The 18,661-nt window shown below is 42.8% G+C and overlaps 1 protein-coding gene across 1 annotated transcript in view; it reads left to right on the forward strand.

Annotated features, from left to right (window-relative positions):
* LOC122805987 (vomeronasal type-2 receptor 26-like) overlaps positions 1-18,661 on the forward strand; it is a 225,022-nt gene that overhangs the window by 50,379 nt on the left and 155,982 nt on the right. Inside the window, exon 2 of the mRNA XM_044076225.1 lies at positions 11,560-11,700. Coding sequence (XP_043932160.1) covers positions 11,560-11,700 — 141 coding nt within the window. The remainder of the gene's footprint in view (positions 1-11,559; positions 11,701-18,661) is intronic.

The raw sequence follows: 18,661 nt of genomic DNA on the forward strand, positions 1-18,661 counted from the left end.
CCTCCCAGGGTATTTACAGCAGACATCTCTAAAAAGAAAAAAAAAGAAAAAAAAAACAAGCATATTTTCTCTGCTACTAAAGATACCCAGCGTGAATTGTAGGATTTTATCCAGGGGTTATTTAATACATTGATGGCTTTAAAGCCTTCCCAAGGAGTTTCTGTACCTTCTTCCCCTTGGTTATCTACCCTACTTAAGAGCCCAGAGAGCAGGACTCTTTTGAAGAGGATTTGGATTCTAGGGAAGAATCTTTGACATATTTCACTCATATCCCTTTTCTCTTGGATTATGGCTCTTAAAATAATGATTATGTTATTCATGATTTTCCCATGAGAGAACTCTTCTTTGTGGATACAATTTCTTGCACGATGGGCTATTTTAAATGGGATCGTTCTCAGGTTTCTGTCATTCAAAAGAGGTATTATGAGCTCCTCCAGATGGAGTCCTCTAAGCCCTCTGCTGTACCTCCAGTCTTGGCTGTCCTTTTTGATTTTCAGCAGCCTCTGTGGCCCTAGATTCTCAACCTCCAGCCCCTAAGAAACCTGACAGATTTTACAAGGTGCCCGATGAGTGTAAGTTCCTATACAAATATCCTTCTGTTGACTCTTCTGTTGTGTCAGTCTGTTCTGACAAACACTGTAAACTTTTGCTGTCTACTAAACTACCTCCTTCAGATCAGTATGGTAGAGCTAGGTAAAAAGGTATATCCTATTGCCACCTTGGAGGTTTAGGCTGTTAACTACCAGACCCACAGGACCAGGTATGTTTTAGCACTTCTTTCTTAGGCTTCCCAGGCAATCTCTAACCTCCCTGATTCTGAATGGAAGGCCTCATCCCTCTCTTTGCTGTACTTCTCAAGTAGCTAGAGACACTATTAAATGTAGCTATGATGCAGTTTATGCCTCCTCTAGGGCTACTGCATTTGGTTCTATTTTGAGGCGTTACTCTTAGCTTTGTCTCCTGCCTTTACATGATGATATTAAGGATAAATTACTGAGTGCTCCTCTTGACAATAAGAACCTGTTTGGTTCTGATACTGCTGAGCTTTTTAAGTCCCTTCAGGATAAAGATAAGGCCTTGTAGGACTCAAAGCTTATTTTTGTGTCTCCTATCCCTAAGTTCCAGAGGAATTATTAATCCAATCTGCCTTTGTTTGCAGACAGCCTCGCCCTCCTCCTAAAGGTAAGAAGGGTTCTAGGCGGGTTCCTCCTACTAAGTCTACTCAGACTCCTAGTTCTCAGAAGCCTCCTTTTAAAGACAAGCCAGGTTCTGGAAACACTCCCACCACAGTTTAAACAAGCAAATAAAACTTTTGTGAAGTCATCCAAAGCAAACTACATATCCAAATTAGCTTTGTCAACTAAGGACAACCATAAGGCATTTGTTTGTTACATCCATAACCTAAAAGGAAAGGCCCAGATTTGTGCTGAACTAGTCGTTAATGATACCACATATACTGAGCCTGTGGACAGAGCTAACATGTTGGTCGACAGGTTCTGTGAAAATTTCACTCCCCTATTCCACCACACTTACCCCATGACATCCATACCACCTTGTATCTCTAAAGATCAGGTCGTAAACACCCTCTCTAAGGCCAAAACACAACATCTATGGGACCTGATAACATCTACGGCTGCATCCTACATGGGCTCCAACAAGAATTTGCAACACCATTGGGTACTCTTTTCAATCATAGTCTAAGCACTGGCTTCATCCCAGCTGAACGGAAAATGGTCACCATTATTCCCTTGCACAAAAGTGGTGCTTCCACTGACCCCAGGAACTACAGACCTATTAGCCTGACTAGCCTTATCTGCAAGGTCATGGATCAAATCATCATGGACCTTATCAACAAAGATATAGGTAACCTCCTAACACTTGACCCTACTCAGTTTGGATTTGTCAAAGTGGGATCATGCCTGTTAAACCTGGTGGACCTCTTTGCGACAATTACTAAAGCCCTGGATGAGGGGAAATCTGTGCATACAGCCTACCTAGACTTAGCCAAGACTTTCATTACTATGCCCACTCAGGCATTATTTACAAACTCATCCAGCAAGGTATCAACCCTTATATCATTAGATGGGTCACTAACTGGCTCATTGATAGAACCCATGTAGTAAAAATAGGGGAATCCAGCTCCATCAGCAGTCCTGCAGGGATCAGTCATGGGACCTTTACTGTTTGGAATCTATTTCTCTGAAGTACAAGCAAAAACTAAACATCTGTGGCTAACAAAGTTTGCTGATGACTGCAAACTGGGAGTGGTCATAGAATCTTCAAATGATGTCAGCATCCTACAAGAGGGTCTTGCACAAACAAATGATCAGTGCCAAAGTCATGGCCTTAAACTCAATGCAGAAAAAATGCATTACCATCCCTTTCAGTAAGAGCAATGTTCCTGCTAACTACCACATCAACAGCAACACCCTAAGTACACACTCAATGGTGAGAGATCTGGGCACACAGGTTGACGGCAACCTTACCTTTGATCACCATGTCTCCACAGTGGTAAGAAGGGCATTCTATATTACTCATCTCATAAGTAAGGGCATTGCCTCCAAAAAAAAAAGTTATAATCTCCCTGTACTCTTCCCTCATCAGGGCAATAATTGAGTACAATGCCCCTTTTGATATGTACCTTTCCAAGCACCTTCACCAACTGGAGAGACCACAAAGGTTCCTCACAAGGAAAATTTAAGGTCTTCAGAGTCTATCCTATGTGGATCATCTGAAATCACTGTCACTTTTTTTCTGCTTCATACAGACTACTCAGAGGCAATCTCTGACTTGCATATAAGGCAATCTCTGACCCTGCTTTACTGGAAATCCTGCATATCCACAAGTCAAATGGTACATGGGTTACTCACTCTAAATACATTTATCTGGTATGAGCTATTAATAGAACCTGCTGGACGGACAGATTTGTCTCCCAGAGGTCACCTCATCTTTGGAACACATTCCCACTTCATGTCAAACAGAACACCTCATTGGCCCTCTTCAAACACACTCTGGGTGATTGGATGAGTAACTGTAAATTCACACCAGGGGTTTCACCTCTGTCCTTCTTGGACAGGAGCAATAGGTGCTGATCAGGGAAATAAGGGTAGAACTTGGCTAGGCTTGTAAGGGCCCTAGGGCCATTAGCCTAGTAAGGTCCTGTGATCCTATGATTCTATCTGACTATTTGCTTCCCCTTTTCTTGAATCAGGTTCCCTTATCCCTTCATCCTTCTCTGTCCTTTCCCAGTTGGCTAAGGGTCACTCAAGACTCTCGGTTTCTGTCAATCATCCATCAGGGATACTTCATAGTATGGAAATCCTTTCCTCCTTTTCTGGGCATCACTCAACCTCCTCAGGAAAAGCTTCTTTTCTTCCCAAAACCATTTTAGGGCCTTTTGGCACACAGCACCATTCAAGTTGTGCCCCCCTTCCAGGATGAGAAGGAGTTTTATTTCAGAATTTTTCTGGTTCTCAGGAAGGAAGGTACTTGGAGATCCATTCTGGACCTTTCTGAACTCAACACCTTTTTGAAGATCCCTTTCTTTCAGACGTTATCTGTTCAAACTCTGTTTCCTCTTCTTCTTTCCCAAGCTTTCTTGGTCACTGTGGACCTCAAGGATGCTTATCTTCACATCCCAATTCATCCCCTTTTCAGGAAGTGTTTGCATTTCTTTGTCTCTTCCTTTTATTTTCAGTTGTCTGCTTTGTCCCTTGGCCTTTCTACTGCCCAAGAACATTCACCAAATGGCTCACTCCTGTGATTGCTTTTTGCATGATGAGAGGGGTTCAGATCTTTCCTTATCTGGGTTCATAGGTTCATAGGTTGGTACTAGGCTATCGGCCCTAGGGCCTATACAAGTCTAGCCATAACAATTCCCTGGCTATTTCTTCCCACACTATTTACTTCCCTGGACCCCTGTCTAGCAGGGTGACTGACATGATTCCCGGGGTGAATTTCCTTTCTCCCATCCAATCATCAAGATTCCTTGTGAAGAGGGCCAAAGAGGTGCTCTGCTTGACATGTATGGGCAGTCTGTTCCAGAGTCTGGGGAGTCTCTGGGTCAGGAACCTATCCCTCCAGCAGAGTATAGCTGGAGGTTTTAAGGCGGTCGGCATAGGGCATCTGCTTTAGGCCTGTGATTCTTTTAGTGAGGTATTTCTGCGGCCTTTCCAGTTGTTGCAGATGTCTTGAGAGGTACTTACCAAATGGGGCATTGTATTCTATAATGGGTCTAATGAGGGATGAGTACAGTGAGACAATGACCTCCATTTTTCTGGATGAAAAGCCCTTAGTGATGAGGTGTGCCACATAGAAGGATTTCCTGACTGTTGTGGCGATGTGGTTATTGAAGGTGAGACCACTTTCCATCTGTGTCCCTAAGTCTCTTATCATACTTTCGGTATTTAGTGTACTGCCACCTATGTGATAATTCAAGGGTACATGTTTTTTCCCAAAGGGGATAACTATGCATTTCTTGGCATTGAGCTTGAGCCCATGGCTCTGGCACCAAGCACCTATTTCTGTAAGGCCCTTTTGTAGAGTATCCACATCATTTGGGGATTCAATAATGGCTCCCAGTTTGCAGTCATCTGCGAACTTTGTTAGCCAGAGTCCCTAGTGTTGGCCTGTACTTCAGAGAAGTAGATGCCAAACAAGAGCGGTCCCAGGACTGAACCCTGAGGTACTCCACTTGTCACTTGTCTGGAGCTGGATTTGGAGTCAGCTACTTTTACAGTGTGGGTTCTGTCAGTAAGCCAGTTGGAAACACATCGAGTGACGTAGGGATTAATGCCCAGCTTAGTAAGTTTATCTATGATTCCAGAGTGGGGGATGGTGTCAAAGGCCTTGGCCAGGTCCAGATAGGCTGTGCGGACTGCTTTACCATCATCCACGGCTCTGGAGACTGATTTGAAGAAGTCAATAAGGTTCAGGAGACAAGATCTGCTCTTCACGAACCCAAACTAGGTGGGGTCCAGTGTTTTAAGGTTGCCAATGCCTTTGTTTATAAGTTCCATGATAATACATTCCATGGCCTTGCAGATCAGGCTCGTCAGACTGATGGGGTGGTAGTTCCTGGGATTCAAGGTGAATCCCCCCTTGTGGAATGGGATAACTGTAGCTGTGCACCACTCAGTGGGCATGAAGCCTGAGGTGAGGGTATGATTAAACATGACACTTAGGTGAGTTGTAGTTCATGTAGTACACAGCCCGGGATATCATCTGGTCCCATGGATGCTGCATTCTTAGCTTTGGAGAGTGTGTTTTTTACCTGTGTGGCCATTATTACTGGAATTTGGCAATCTTCCAGTATTGAGATGGGCCATTTAAGGGGTGAGAGGAGGGTGAAGTTGGCACTGAATCGATCTGCCAGGATATTGACAATATCCTTGGGATCAGTATATTTAATGCCATTCTGTTGTAGTTCAGAGCAGATTTGAGCATTGCCGTTTAGATTCTTGACATAGTTATAGAATGCCTTGAGGTTGCCTTTGGAATCTTTGGCAATTTTATTTTTGTAACTAGCTTTGGAGGATTTTATGAGGGATCTCAGCTTCTTACTGAGGCTGCTAAGGTAGTTTTTTACATCCTGGGATTTTCCTCTTTTCTGCAACGTTTTTTTTTCCTTTTGTTGTAAAGTTTGTTTATGGCAGGGGACCACCAGATTGGCTTCCTTTTTTTGGAGGAGAGCATCTTGGTTCTATTTGGGATGGCACGATTCATGCATGAGTGGATGTGCTCGTACAGTGCCTTAGTGTAGGACTCAGCAGTCAAACTTTCAGTTCCCATCTGCATGGGTGTCATGAAGTTTGTAACTTCTGACTTGAGTAGCATGACGTTGGCCTTGGAGAAGTTTTTTATGGAGGTTTCCTTACTGGGGGGTGGGATGTGGATGTTAAGGGTGATTAGCTTATGGTCTGACCTGTCCAACGAGGGGGTGACCATAGGTGTGGTGCATCGATTTCCCATGTTGGCAATGACCAGGTCTAGGATATTGGAGCCCCTGGTGGGACTATGAATTAGTTGATCCAGGGCATTTGAATTTATGAATTCCAAGAACTGTTGGGCAAAGGTGCTGGTGCATGAGTAGTTTTCCCAGTTAATGGCAGGGTAGTTGAAATCACCTAGTAATAGGGTGTTTGGTTGTATATTAATATTTTCCAGTATGTTTAGAAAGATGTAGTGAGAATCTTGGGGCATGGTGGGGGAGCTGTAGCAAGCTACAATTTGGATTGCAGTCTTACCTAGTGTTAGTTGCACCTGGAGAATTTCAGACGCATTGTGTTGGGCAACTAACCTGGTGGTGTGAATATCCTTGGTGAATATGGACACTCCTCCACCTTTAGTGTTTCGATCCTGGTTTGGTAGCCGAAAAGTGTGGTAAGAGTTGTAGCCTGGTATTGCAGGGGTGCTCTCTGGAGCCTTGAACCAGGTCTCAGTTACCGCACAGATATCGATGTTCTCCATTTTTAGGAGTGCCTTGAGAGAGTGCATTTTTGAGGTTTAGACTTCTAGCATTGAGTAGCATTACCTTCAGATTTTGCATGCTTGTATCTGTTACAGTGGTGATTTTGTCCTTTGAACTTTGCCTAAAAAAGGCACTATAGGGGTGGCAAGAGCCTTAGCCAGCAACCTGAATCCCAGGGGTGACAGGTGCAGACCATCTCTGGCAAAGCATTGTGGTCTGTCGATCATGTCGTCCCAGCTAGACAGATACTGGATCCCCTCTGAATGACACCAGAAGCTTAGCCAATGGTTGAAGTCAATAATTTTGTCCTTATATTGTGGTATCATTCTGGGCGAAGGCAGGATGCTACTCAGGGCTAGGGTCATACCTGCCTGGGCCACATGATCTGAGAGCTCTTCCATGTCTCTTTTCATGTAGTCCAGGGAGGTACGTCTCAAGTCATTCACTCCAACATGGACAATGACAGAGTCATATTTGTACTTGTTGTGGAGTGACTTGAGTGCATGAGTTATGTGGCAGATCCTGGCACCTGACAGGCAGCTCACTGTAATTTTTTCCTTATTCAGCCTGGTGAGTAGGACATCAGTGTGCCTGACTATAGAGTCACCTATGACTAAAGTGTTAGGTATGTTGTCTTGCCTTAGCGGCTGTTGCTGGGTGGCACACTGATGTTATGAGCTATATGACACTTTGGTTGTGATTGGTGTTTGTTTGCATTTCAGCTTTGGAAGTCCTTGTTGCTTGGGCAGGTTACAGTTAAGGGCCTCCACATATGTTGATTTAGTGTTGCTATGTGTGGGTGTTGGTGGTGTGAGTTTAGAAGTGCTATGTGTTACTTGAGGTGTAGTGTGAGTGTTAACCTTCTCCTCTTGACTGTTTAGCACAATCTTGGGTGGAGAGAGCGTTGCTTCCAGTTTGGTTATGTAAGTGCATCTCTCACAGGTTGTAGTGTTGGGTGGTAGGAGGAGAGGATTGTCTGTGTACATGAGGCAATTGCTGCATTGCCCCAGTATGCCCAGATTCACCAGATGGACAGGAGAAATCAACTGAAGTTGACCCTTGGACATGCCTGGTTTGGTGCTCTTTTTTTTTTTTTTTTTTTTTTTTTTTTTTTTTTTTTATAAAGTACAGGAGCTGTTTTCCCTTACCTTAGCAAGGTACTTTGCAATTATAGGCTGTTATTGCCTATGATTAATTTCTCCTTATTAATGAGAGTTGAGTGCTTGTACCAGTTTAAGGCTTCCTAGTGCTTTCCAGCAGGTGTTAGAGCAAGTGCTAATCACAGGGATGCTTAAAGGTAAGATGAAAAAAATGGTTTATCCTAAACACTGCAGTGTGCACTAGAGAAGTTAGATGTGAAAGTAGGTAACTTAAGTTTTACCTGTCTAAAAAGTTAAGTTTTAGTGGAGAGTCACTATTTTTAAAACAGCAAGATAGATTGAAAGGGGGTGATCACTTTTGTATTCTGGTACTATGAAATACAGTAGATTGGCTAATACATTGAAATAGTTGAAGGGGAGTGATTTCCCAAAATGATAATTTTGTGTTTACTCACACAAGCCAGTGAAAGCAGAGAGGAAATGAGATATGTAGCCAAATTAACATAAGGGGCAGGCAGCTAGAAAGACAGTGGTATATTAGAACACGACAGTGACAGGGTGGGGGGATGAGGTAAAATGTCTGCCCGACTCACAAGAAACAGAGCTGTGGTGTCTTTTGAAGTTTTAATATGCAGTTAAAATCAGAACACAAGCAAAACACAAGGTAAAGAAAACAAATCACAGCACTCAAAATATAAAAAGGCAATAAACCAACACAAAATACAACAAATAAAAAGCAAACCAACCTTTCCCTCACAGCAAAGTGTAGCAGATTCTGGGTGACCTGCTCATTCAGGCTTCCTCTCCCAAGGTCTTGATTCAGCACCTCCAGTACACTATTTGTCTTTTGCAAATCCTGGAGTTTACAATAAATTTCCAGACATCAGTCCTGGTTTCTCATCAGGATCATGTGTTTCTTGGTTGCAGGCTCCCGACTATTCCTATGCTGGCCTCCCGGCCTCCTCCCAAGGCCCTTTTTCTGATCACCTTTTTTCAATCTCTTCTTCATTTGGTTTCAGTTATAGCCAAGGAATTTCTCAGTGTTCTAGGACTCATGGCATCTACTATTCCTGTGCTACTTCTAGCCAGACTTCATATAAGAAAAGTACAGTGGTTTTTGAAGTCAGTTTGGCTCCAACACTAGTCCTTCTTCTTCCATGCCTCAAGCTTCTGTTCTGGATTCATCAGATGTCCTCAACCTGGGACTTCCTTTTCAGCCCCCAGTCCCCTCTTAGGAACTTTTCTTGGATGCCTCAGACATGGGGTGGGGAGCCTCTTTCGGTTCCCTCAAGATCCAGAGTATATGGCCTCCTTATCAGAGGTCAGACCATATCAACATAAAGGAGATGCAAGCTCTCCTTTTCACCCTTAAAAACTTTCACTCCCTCATTCTTTCATGGCCTCTCAAAATCTTCACAGACAATACCACATTGATGTGGTATACCAACAATCAAGAAGGGACATAGTCCTGCCTTCTTTGTAGACTGGCTCTTCAAAGTTTGGGATATACTTGTCCAGTATCAAGTGAATCTTCAGGATTTATATATTCTTTCATAGCAAAATATGGTGACAGACTCTTTGAGCAGGTTCAGTACACAGGATCATGAATGGATGCTTCACAGAGATGTGTTTATTGGGCATTTTACATCAGTGGGGTAGTTCTCAGGTAGATCTTTGCACCTCCCCTTTGAACAAACAACCTTTTCTTTTTTGCACCGGAGTCCTAAGTCCTCTGGCATAGAAAGTGGATGCCCTATCTATTTCTTGGAAGAGGATGTTTCTGTATCCCTTCCCTCCCCTTCCTCTAATTCCAAGGGTCCTGCTCAAGATAGAACAGGACTCCACCAGAATTTTGTTGGTGACTCTCTTTTGGCCAGACACCATTGATTCCCCCTTTCAGATAGCCTGAGGGGGGACCTCATCACACAAGTCATGGGGTCTTTAATCCATCCTCACTTGTCCACTCTTCAACTGACATTGTGGGTGATAGGGTTTTGATCCCTTTTAAGCACCTTTTTTCATAAGGGCATGCTTAGAGTTCTGCAGGAGGCCAGGAAACCTACTACCATGAAATCATATGTGCCCAAATGGAAGATATGTTCTGTTTGGTGCCTTGCTTGCAACCAGGACCCACTTTCTGCAGGGGTCCTTCTGGTTCTCTCTTTTTTGTGTGACTTGCCCCATGCTGGTTTAGCATATTCTTCTGTTAAAGCTCACCTGTCAGCTATTTCTGTTTGTCTGCCATTAACTCCTCCTCTGGCCTGTAGGTTTGAGACAAACAATTTCTTAAAGGTGTAATCCTATGGCACCTTCTTGGAACTTCACTTTTGTACTTGAGAAATTGACTCAGACTCCTTCTAAAGTCTGCAGTTTCAGCTTCCTTCAACATTGCACATGGAAGACTGTTCTTCATTTGGCCCTTACTTCAACTAAGAGAGTATCAGAACTCAAGGCTCTTATGGCTGTTCCTCCTTTTTTGGTTTTTCATACGGACAGGGTGTCTCTTTGTGCTAATCCTTCTTTTATGCCCAAGATGGTTAACAAATTGTGTCTTAATCAGTCTATTAATTTGTCCTTCTTTTTTCCTTCTCCACAGTCTGCTAGTGAGAAGATTCATTACACTTTAGATTGGCATAGACGGCTCAGATATTATTGAGATAAGACTAAGGCCATTTGCAAATCTGAGCAATATTTTATTTCTTTTTATCCCATTCTGGGTTTGGCTGTTTATAAGTAAACCATATGCTCACAGATCTTTAAGGATATTTATTTTTGTTATTCCTTTTATGGAAAATGTCTTTCTGCTTCTGTAAAGGCTCATTCTACTAGGGCTGTTGCTTCCTCCAGTGCTTTTTTCGAAGGACTGGATACCAGTTCCATCCTTGAGGCTGCTACTTGGTCCTCTGTCCATACTTTCACTAAGTGTTACAAACTGAATGTTGCTTCCAAAGCAAGAACTGGCTTTGCCAGAGATATCCTGCATGAATTTCTTGTGGGCTCTTATGGGCCTTCTTTCTCTCTCTAAGTTTCCTCTTGAGCTATTGTACTCTCCCTTTTTTAAAGAATACTGCAACAATGATACTGAAGGACATAATACAATTGTATAACATCTTACCCTAACACTAGATGCCCTTCTCTTCACTGTTGTAGTATTTGCTCCTGCCCTCCTCTCCCTTCTGCTCTACTCTTTTCCTTTTTCTAATTTTGGATGCACTTGTTCTTTCTAATTCCTTGGACTGTTGTTCTTCCTGGGGCTATTCAGTTCTGAGGTATGTACATCTGTACATAACCTTTATGCCATTTTCCTTGAGTTGGGAGCATATGTGTGATGTACATCTATAAAATCCTAAAGCTTTGGAATACTGGCTGGATGTTGGGGTACGCTTGGCAGGGAATCCCTTGTGTAAAGAATACTGCAACAGTGAGGAGAAGGATATCTACCATTGTGATAAGATTTTACACAACTAAACTTTATTCATTAATCAGAGGGACACTTCTACCCACTATCTGTGTGGCAGTAATAAGTGTGTTACAGCTTTCAAAGCTGCAAAACACATATTGCTATTACAATTTTTCTCTCTGGAAGTTGTAATGAATTGGGATAGTTAAAACCCCACATACTGCGAAGAATTCTGACTGTGTCATAAATAGATTCAAGACATCTGGTTCATGGACTTCTCTATCAGTGTCAATTTTGTGAATCAGTTTCTCCGACATATTAATAAAATGGTTATAACTGATAACCTAATCACGTTCTTCTATATATAACAGTAAAAGTATTTCATAAATTAACCTCTGCATTTTGGTTTACTGACTTTAACACTGATGGAGCAGTTTTGGTTCATAGTAAATGTATTACATGATATAAGCCATTTTGAAACAAAGTATATGAGGTGATACTGAAAGAAGTTTGACAGTGTTTTTATTTCTCCCAATAAATTAAGGTGCAAAATGATTTTAAGGATCCTTTAAGTCCTCCCTTTTAAACAGTGTTTTTTTTTTCACAGATACCACATTCTGTCTGCAGTGAAAGCTGTCTACCAGGATACCAAAAGGTTTCTCGTCAAGGGCAGCCCATCTGTTGTTTTGACTGCTTAGCTTGTTCAAAGGGAGAAATCAGTAACCAAACTGGTAAATATTGAGCACAATGAATGTCAGTCACAAAACTGCTGTATGATTTAACTACCCATTTAGCTCCCATTAATTCTGCTGACATGCATTCTGGCATACGGAGATAACATTTACAGTGATAAGACACTTTTATTTCCCTACTAGTGTCAATAAACATGATCAACTACGATTTGTTTTCTACTAAGAAATCTTACAAAGAAAAGATATGGCAGAGTGGCAGAAAATTCAGAAATCTTACAAAGAAAAGACACAGTAGAGTGGCAGAAAATCAAAGTTAAGAATTATCAATATGTTTCAGTTGTAAGTAAAATATTAGAATACATGCTGAAGGGAGTAAATTGCATTTTAGAAAGCTGCACAGAACCCAAGGAAGCATAAATTCACAGCAAGAAGTTTGCCTAAAAGAGCTCTTTTCCAGGGTAGCCAGAGCAATGGAGCACAAGGGAGTTGTAGATGTGATATGATTAAACCTTTGCTGAACACTTTAGAAGATACCATAAAGAATGTTAGTAAAGAAATTAAACAGCATTGGAAATGGGCCTACAATGGTAGTATGAATAAGACATTGGATAGACAATAGTTTTCCAAGATTAAACAGGAAATATAATCCACTCTGATGAAGGATGGTTAACAGTAGAGTATTGGTGGTATTTGTAACCAATTCTGTCCTTCTCAAGATCCTTACAAGTGACAATGCAAAAAATCTGGAAGGAAAATTATGCTTCTTTAATTATAAATATATGCAGAAAGGTGGCACTGAGGCAGATACTTGATGAAAAATGATGTAGGAAGACAGGAGAAAAAAATCTGAAATCAAACAGCATGAAACTCATGCCATATTGGTTAATAATGTGTCATGGAAATAAATACCCAGAACAGAATGTAACCCAAAAGGATGTAGTAACACAGCCAAATGTGGAAAAGGGTCAGGGCTGGTCAGATCAGATAACCTGGAGTAAACAATGGATGTGGCCACAGTATGCTGGCAGAATACAGAAAAGCAAATGCAAATACATGAACAGGAAAACACTCAGTGTTATTCACCCTTTTTTTAAATAGTTGTTAGAGTCCCTTCTACAGTAATCTTGCATTTTAGAAACCTCATACACAGTATTGAATTGATGAAAGAAGTAAACAGTGATTGCAAAAAAACGTTATGTACCACTTTTGGCTGGAAGCCATATAATTTAATTAAGACACTGATTGTGCATGTAATTTCAAAAGAACGCAGTTGCATGACTGTTGATGTGGCTGGTATCGGGTTAGTTAATCTTTTCTCTCAAGTTTATAAGGCTGGTATCTGGTTAATTTTATTCTGAGTTTATAAACCTGCTTTTGTCAGACTGGCTGAGCAAATGGGAAATTCAAAGTTAGTTATATTAAAACAGGAGTGAGAGGGCAAGGCCTTCAGGAAAAAAAATGTCTACCCTTGGGATTCAATAAGCTTAAAACTCCATGCAAGAATAGTATAGCTGCTCTTGCATGGAGTCTGGCCACCGAGCGATTCTGTAAACCCTTAAACTGCCGTGCATGAGTCTGCCTACACTGTTCTTGCATGGAAACCCATGCAAAATGCTAATTGCCTCATTTGCTGGTGAAAACCATGCAAATGAGGTGAATTAGTGATTCAGCAAGCAGTCAGGTATCCGTGCAAGAACAATGTTAGTTGCAGAAATGTATTCGGTTACTGACTGTGTACATTTCTGCAAAAATCAAAACAGAGGCATGACAGCTCAAATAAAAGCATCTGTAGGCATGCCAATGGCCAAATATATGGCCATTGGCATGGAAAATGTTTGCTCTTGGCCATTTAAGCATCGGGCAGCAGAGCACAAACGGGAAGGTGCCAAAAATTAAAAAAAAATGTGAAAAGTCAATTTCAAGGGAAATCTCCATTTTGCCATTATAGTGTATGGCATGCATAATCAAAACAATACCAGGGAATAGTGGTTATCAAAGGGAAAGGGTCTGTGTTAGTGCAGGAACTGTGGACTAAGGCAGTGGGGTATGCAAATGAGGGGAAATTTACTGAATCTCAAAATATTCTAAGTCCATACACTGCACCTAACTGTGTAGGTACTAGAACAGGATCAGGTAGGCAGGAGGAGCAGCTAACATGAAAAGGGGTGTGTCTTGCTTGCTGTAAGCACATTGGATCTCTGTGGCCCATGTTTGCGCATAGCTAAGCAAAACAAAACAAGGGGGTGTGTCTCAGGCTGTATAACTTGTTTATATTGCCTAAACGGGTGTGAGAGGTGCGCACTGGGTCTGACACCACAAAAAAAAAAAAAAAAGAAATAAAACAGGAAATGGCAGCACTGTGTACATGTTAGATAGTGGGTGTGTCTGAGGCTGTATAGCTGTGTTTATCTTGCCTAAAGGGGTGCATCCGATGTCCACCAGGACTAAAAAAAAAAAAAAAACAGGAAATGGCAGCACTGTGTACATTTGGGCAATGTGTTTGCACGGCACTCCTTGAGGCTTAAAACAAGAGGAAATGGCAATTGGAACAAGAAAAAAAAAAAAGAGAAATAGAATACAGCCAGTTAAATGCAAGTAATATAGCTGGCAGGTGGAATGTATCATACTCAGCCAATCACACAGGCAGCATCTGCAGCACACCACTATAAACTGCACAAACACCTTTCAGTCTGGTTTTTCCCACAAACTCTGCACCATAGGTGCACACATATGTGGAAATTTTAACTGACAAAACTAACAAAAAATGTTAGGGGCTGCTGTTGCTTTGAGCTATCAGTAGGTGCTAGAGGCTGAGGGCAGTGAAGAGGATCATGCCGACAACCGCCTCAGACCAAGAAGGAGGAGAAGAGTGTTCAGACCCAGGGTAACCTGCCAGGGGCTGCATAGTGACCTGGAGATAGTATTGCAGAGTGGACAGGGACATACATCAGCAAGTCATTGAGCTGCTCCGGGCCCGCCTCAGACCCAGATCCAACAGCGGGGAACCCTCACAATGGATACCAAGGTATGTGTTGCCCTTAGAATACTAGCTACAGGTACTTTCCAATGACCAACTGGGGATATCATGGGGGTGTCACAGGTATCTGCATCCAGGATACTCCACCAGTTCCTGGATGCCATGTAATCACATGCCGTTGAGCACATTTACTTCCCCTGCACCTGTGAGGAGAAGACTGGCAATATGCTTCTCTTCCACCATGTAGCAGACTACCCGGAGGTACTGGGTGCCATAGACTTCATGCATATCCACATCAAGCACCACCCGGTGACCGGGGTAGGGTCTACCTAAACTGCAAGGGGTTCCACTTCATTAACTGCCAGGCCATGTGTGATGCTCAGGGCATTATCATGAATGCGTGTGTGCTGGCAGCCCTGGAAGCTATCACGACTCCCACATCTGGCATGCCTCACAGCTGTACCAGGCATTTGCCAGTGGAGACATCCCATATGGCCATCTGTTGAGGGATGCTGGCTATGCACTGGAACCATGGCTGATGACACCCATCAGAAATGCACACACACCAACACAAGAATGCCATAATGAGGCGCATGCACAAACCAGGATCATTATAGAGCATGTGTTTGGGATGTTCAAGTCACAGTTCCACTGCCTTGATATATCTGGTGGACCCTTGCAGTATTCTCCAGCCACATGTGCACATATGTTCATAGTATGTGCCATGCTACACGATATGATCCTATGGAAACAGCTGCAGCAGGAACAAAATGGGGAAAGGCCACACAGCCCTCCTCCATTGCCAAGGTCTTCACAGGCACACAGGGACTCGGAGGAGGAACATCCTGAGCCTGCCCCTGTATACAGACAGAGGCAGGCCCAGTATGCCCTGGCCTTGGCAAAGAGTCAATGCATAGCACATACACTGACGCTGTAGGGACCCAGGAGCTGACATCTCTTTCTGATTAGCAGACACAGTAAAATGGATGCCAAACATCACACCACCTATATCTTACCATGTATAGGCAATGTACTGCGTGCATCCAACACAGTCAGCCCTCAAGTACCATTATCACAACTGCCTCAGGCACAAGGTAAGTCAGTCTTCTTAACAATAAATGAATGGAGTAGAATGTTCTGATAGCATATCTATGGTATTGATGCAAGCATGCATGAGAGTGGGTGGCTTACTGGGATAGCAGCAGACAATTGACAGCTATGTGGGACAGCAGGAAGTGTATGGCATGTACTGGCTTACCCACACTATGCCGTACCACCCTAGTTGACAAATACGACTGCAGTATATGTGGTGAGCCAAATAACTGGGGGTCATAGGTCACATGCATGGATGTCAATGTGGGGGTCCCATACTCACCCCCAGATTCAACCAACAGATCAATTGTAGAAAACCATACAGAAATGTCTGGCAAAGCCCCCCCCCCCAGATGGTGACATCCATGAAATCCTCACCTACAGACTTTACACAGTGATATCACAGCAGGTTAGGCAGTGGCAGTATGGCTCTGAAAGTAAGAAGTCCAAAACTAAAAATGTTTATGCCAAAACAATCTGACCTGTGGTCAAACTGTTTTAGCTGTAATCCCAAAGATAGGGCACACCACTATGCTAAATAGGACCAAAATGTTAAGCAAATAGCAGCACAGTCTGTGCAAATGTGTATTGTGTACAGTTGTGTCCCCCCACCCCCACCCATAGTCCCATAGAAATGCAGTAACATGTCCTTAGCCTTAAGCAGACTCTAGCTGTCACTCAGAGTGATGACTCAACATGAACAGAAAGTAGCTGTCAGTAACACCCAGTCAACTTACTGGTGCCATCCCAGGCGTGTCCACTGCCTGGCAGCCTGGGAACATATGATCATCAGAATGCACTGCCTTGCTACAAATGGCCTGCATCTGTCACACTTGGTCTACAGGCCTCTGGCAAAGGCCCATGCCTCACCCACAGTGCCCTTTTATGGAGTGTCATGGGGTCCATAACACCAACATAACACAGTCAACAAAATGCAAAGAAAGGCCATTCTTCTAACTGCTAGGAGCAAATCTGCCAAGTCAGAGAGCCAGAAATCTGGACAAAGCCATGAATAATGGGGTGATAAAGGTCCAAAGAGGAGGACACCTTTGAAATACTCCTTAATAATGTTAGAAAGTTGATGGAATGATTGTATTAACATGGAATGTCTGAAGGGTATGAAGTCTGAAACTGCAATGTCAATTGTTAGTCATTTCTGACTTCAGCCCTGAGACTGAGTTGCAAAACACATTTGCTTGAAAACCACACTTGTTTGGGTAACCGACCAGCTATACAATTCATGAATCTGGACATTCTGTGAAACTCTGTACAGTTGATAGGTATAGCTAGGAGTGTAAACATGGGAATGCACTCATTGCAGGCAGTCCTAACGCTGGAAGATGGTGACATGTCTGCACCCACAGAAACCTGGCCCACAGCCATGGGGTATAACACATCCTTCCCTGATCACTTAACCTATACAACATCCTGATCCCAAAATGTGGGTGGCCAAGCCAAATGAGGTGGGGCATGCATATATGTGAGACACACACACACCTCCAGGCTGGTCAAACAGTCCGTAACACACAAGACCCTCCAAGTGCCGTCAACCCATGAGAAGACCTCTATACAAAGTTTTGGTAGCTACATGCCAACATATCTAACCCAGGACACCCCCCCACTTATCTTACCCCCTACAAATTTATCTGGTGTCCGTCTGTCACCCTGATCCTCCCTGACTTATATTATCCAACCTTGGACTGGAAATCAAAAATGCCAGAACAGAAATGCACAGAGATTCTCCCATTGTAACATATCACCAAGGTGCTGGACTATTTACACAGCTTTAGCAGTCAATTGGTTGTAGGCACACCACTCAACAGGCTGGATTGTGCAATGTAGTAGCATTTGGCCCATAATATTGGTTTGTGCATCACTGTGATGCTCTGAGGAGGTATGTCACGAGGTACTGAAACAATACATTACAGTGTCACACATCATACATGTCAGATATATGCTAAAACAAACCCTGTAACTCTAGCAACTCATACATTATTAAGAGAAATCACAATCACACTATGTATGGGCCATTGTCTCTCCATTTTGATAGGCTATCTCCAGATATCCTGCACCAACAGGTTGAGATGTATGGCTGTAGCACAAAAAACACCAGACTGGAGTACAATAATCTCTAGAATGGAGTCCCACGTTTACTATAGAAGGTCACACTGGGCATACTCATTGTCAGTAGGATCTAAGAAGTAACAGCCCTTTCCCACCCAGAGCATTTCCCATCACCCTACTTTAGTAATCCTGAAGATGTCTGTCACCATAGAAGTACCTCTTGGTAGCCCACAGCCCTGTAGGCTCTGTAGCACATGAGATAACTGTGTAACACTGTAGTATAGGTAACTAGTTAGGTAGAAGTTCTAATCTCAGTCCAGGTAAAAGTGTATGTGTATTTATAAGTCAAAGATTGTGGCTCCATTCACACCCAGTACACTTCCCATTCCCCTACTTTATCAGTTCTGCAGATATCAGTCACCTTAGAAGTATCTTTCATCAACCCTCAGTCCTGTAAGCTCTGTGGTGTGTGTGATAACTGTGTAACACCATAGTATAAGTAACTAGTTAGGTAGGAGTTTTAATCTCAGTCTTGGCAAATATAAATGTGTGTGTGTGTGTGTGTGTGTGTGTGTGTGTGTGTGTGTGTGTGTGTGTGTGTGTGTGTGTGTGTGTGTGTGTGTTTATAAGCCAAAGATTTTGGGTCCAGACACACCCAGTACACTTTCAATTGCCCTACTTTAGCAGTCCTGCAGATATCAGTCACCGTAAAAGTATTGTTTGTCAGCCTTCAGTACTATAAGCTCTGTGGCGCATGCAGTAACTGCATAACACTATTGTACAACTAACTAGCTAGGTAGGGTTTCTAACCTTATTTCTAGTAAATGTGTGGTATATGTGTAGGTTGACATATTTTGTGGCCTCTCT

Source organism: Protopterus annectens, chromosome 7.part0 (genome assembly GCF_019279795.1).
Source record: "Protopterus annectens isolate FY-2018-M chromosome 7.part0, PAN1.0, whole genome shotgun sequence".
NCBI classification, from domain to species: domain Eukaryota; kingdom Metazoa; phylum Chordata; order Ceratodontiformes; family Protopteridae; genus Protopterus; species Protopterus annectens.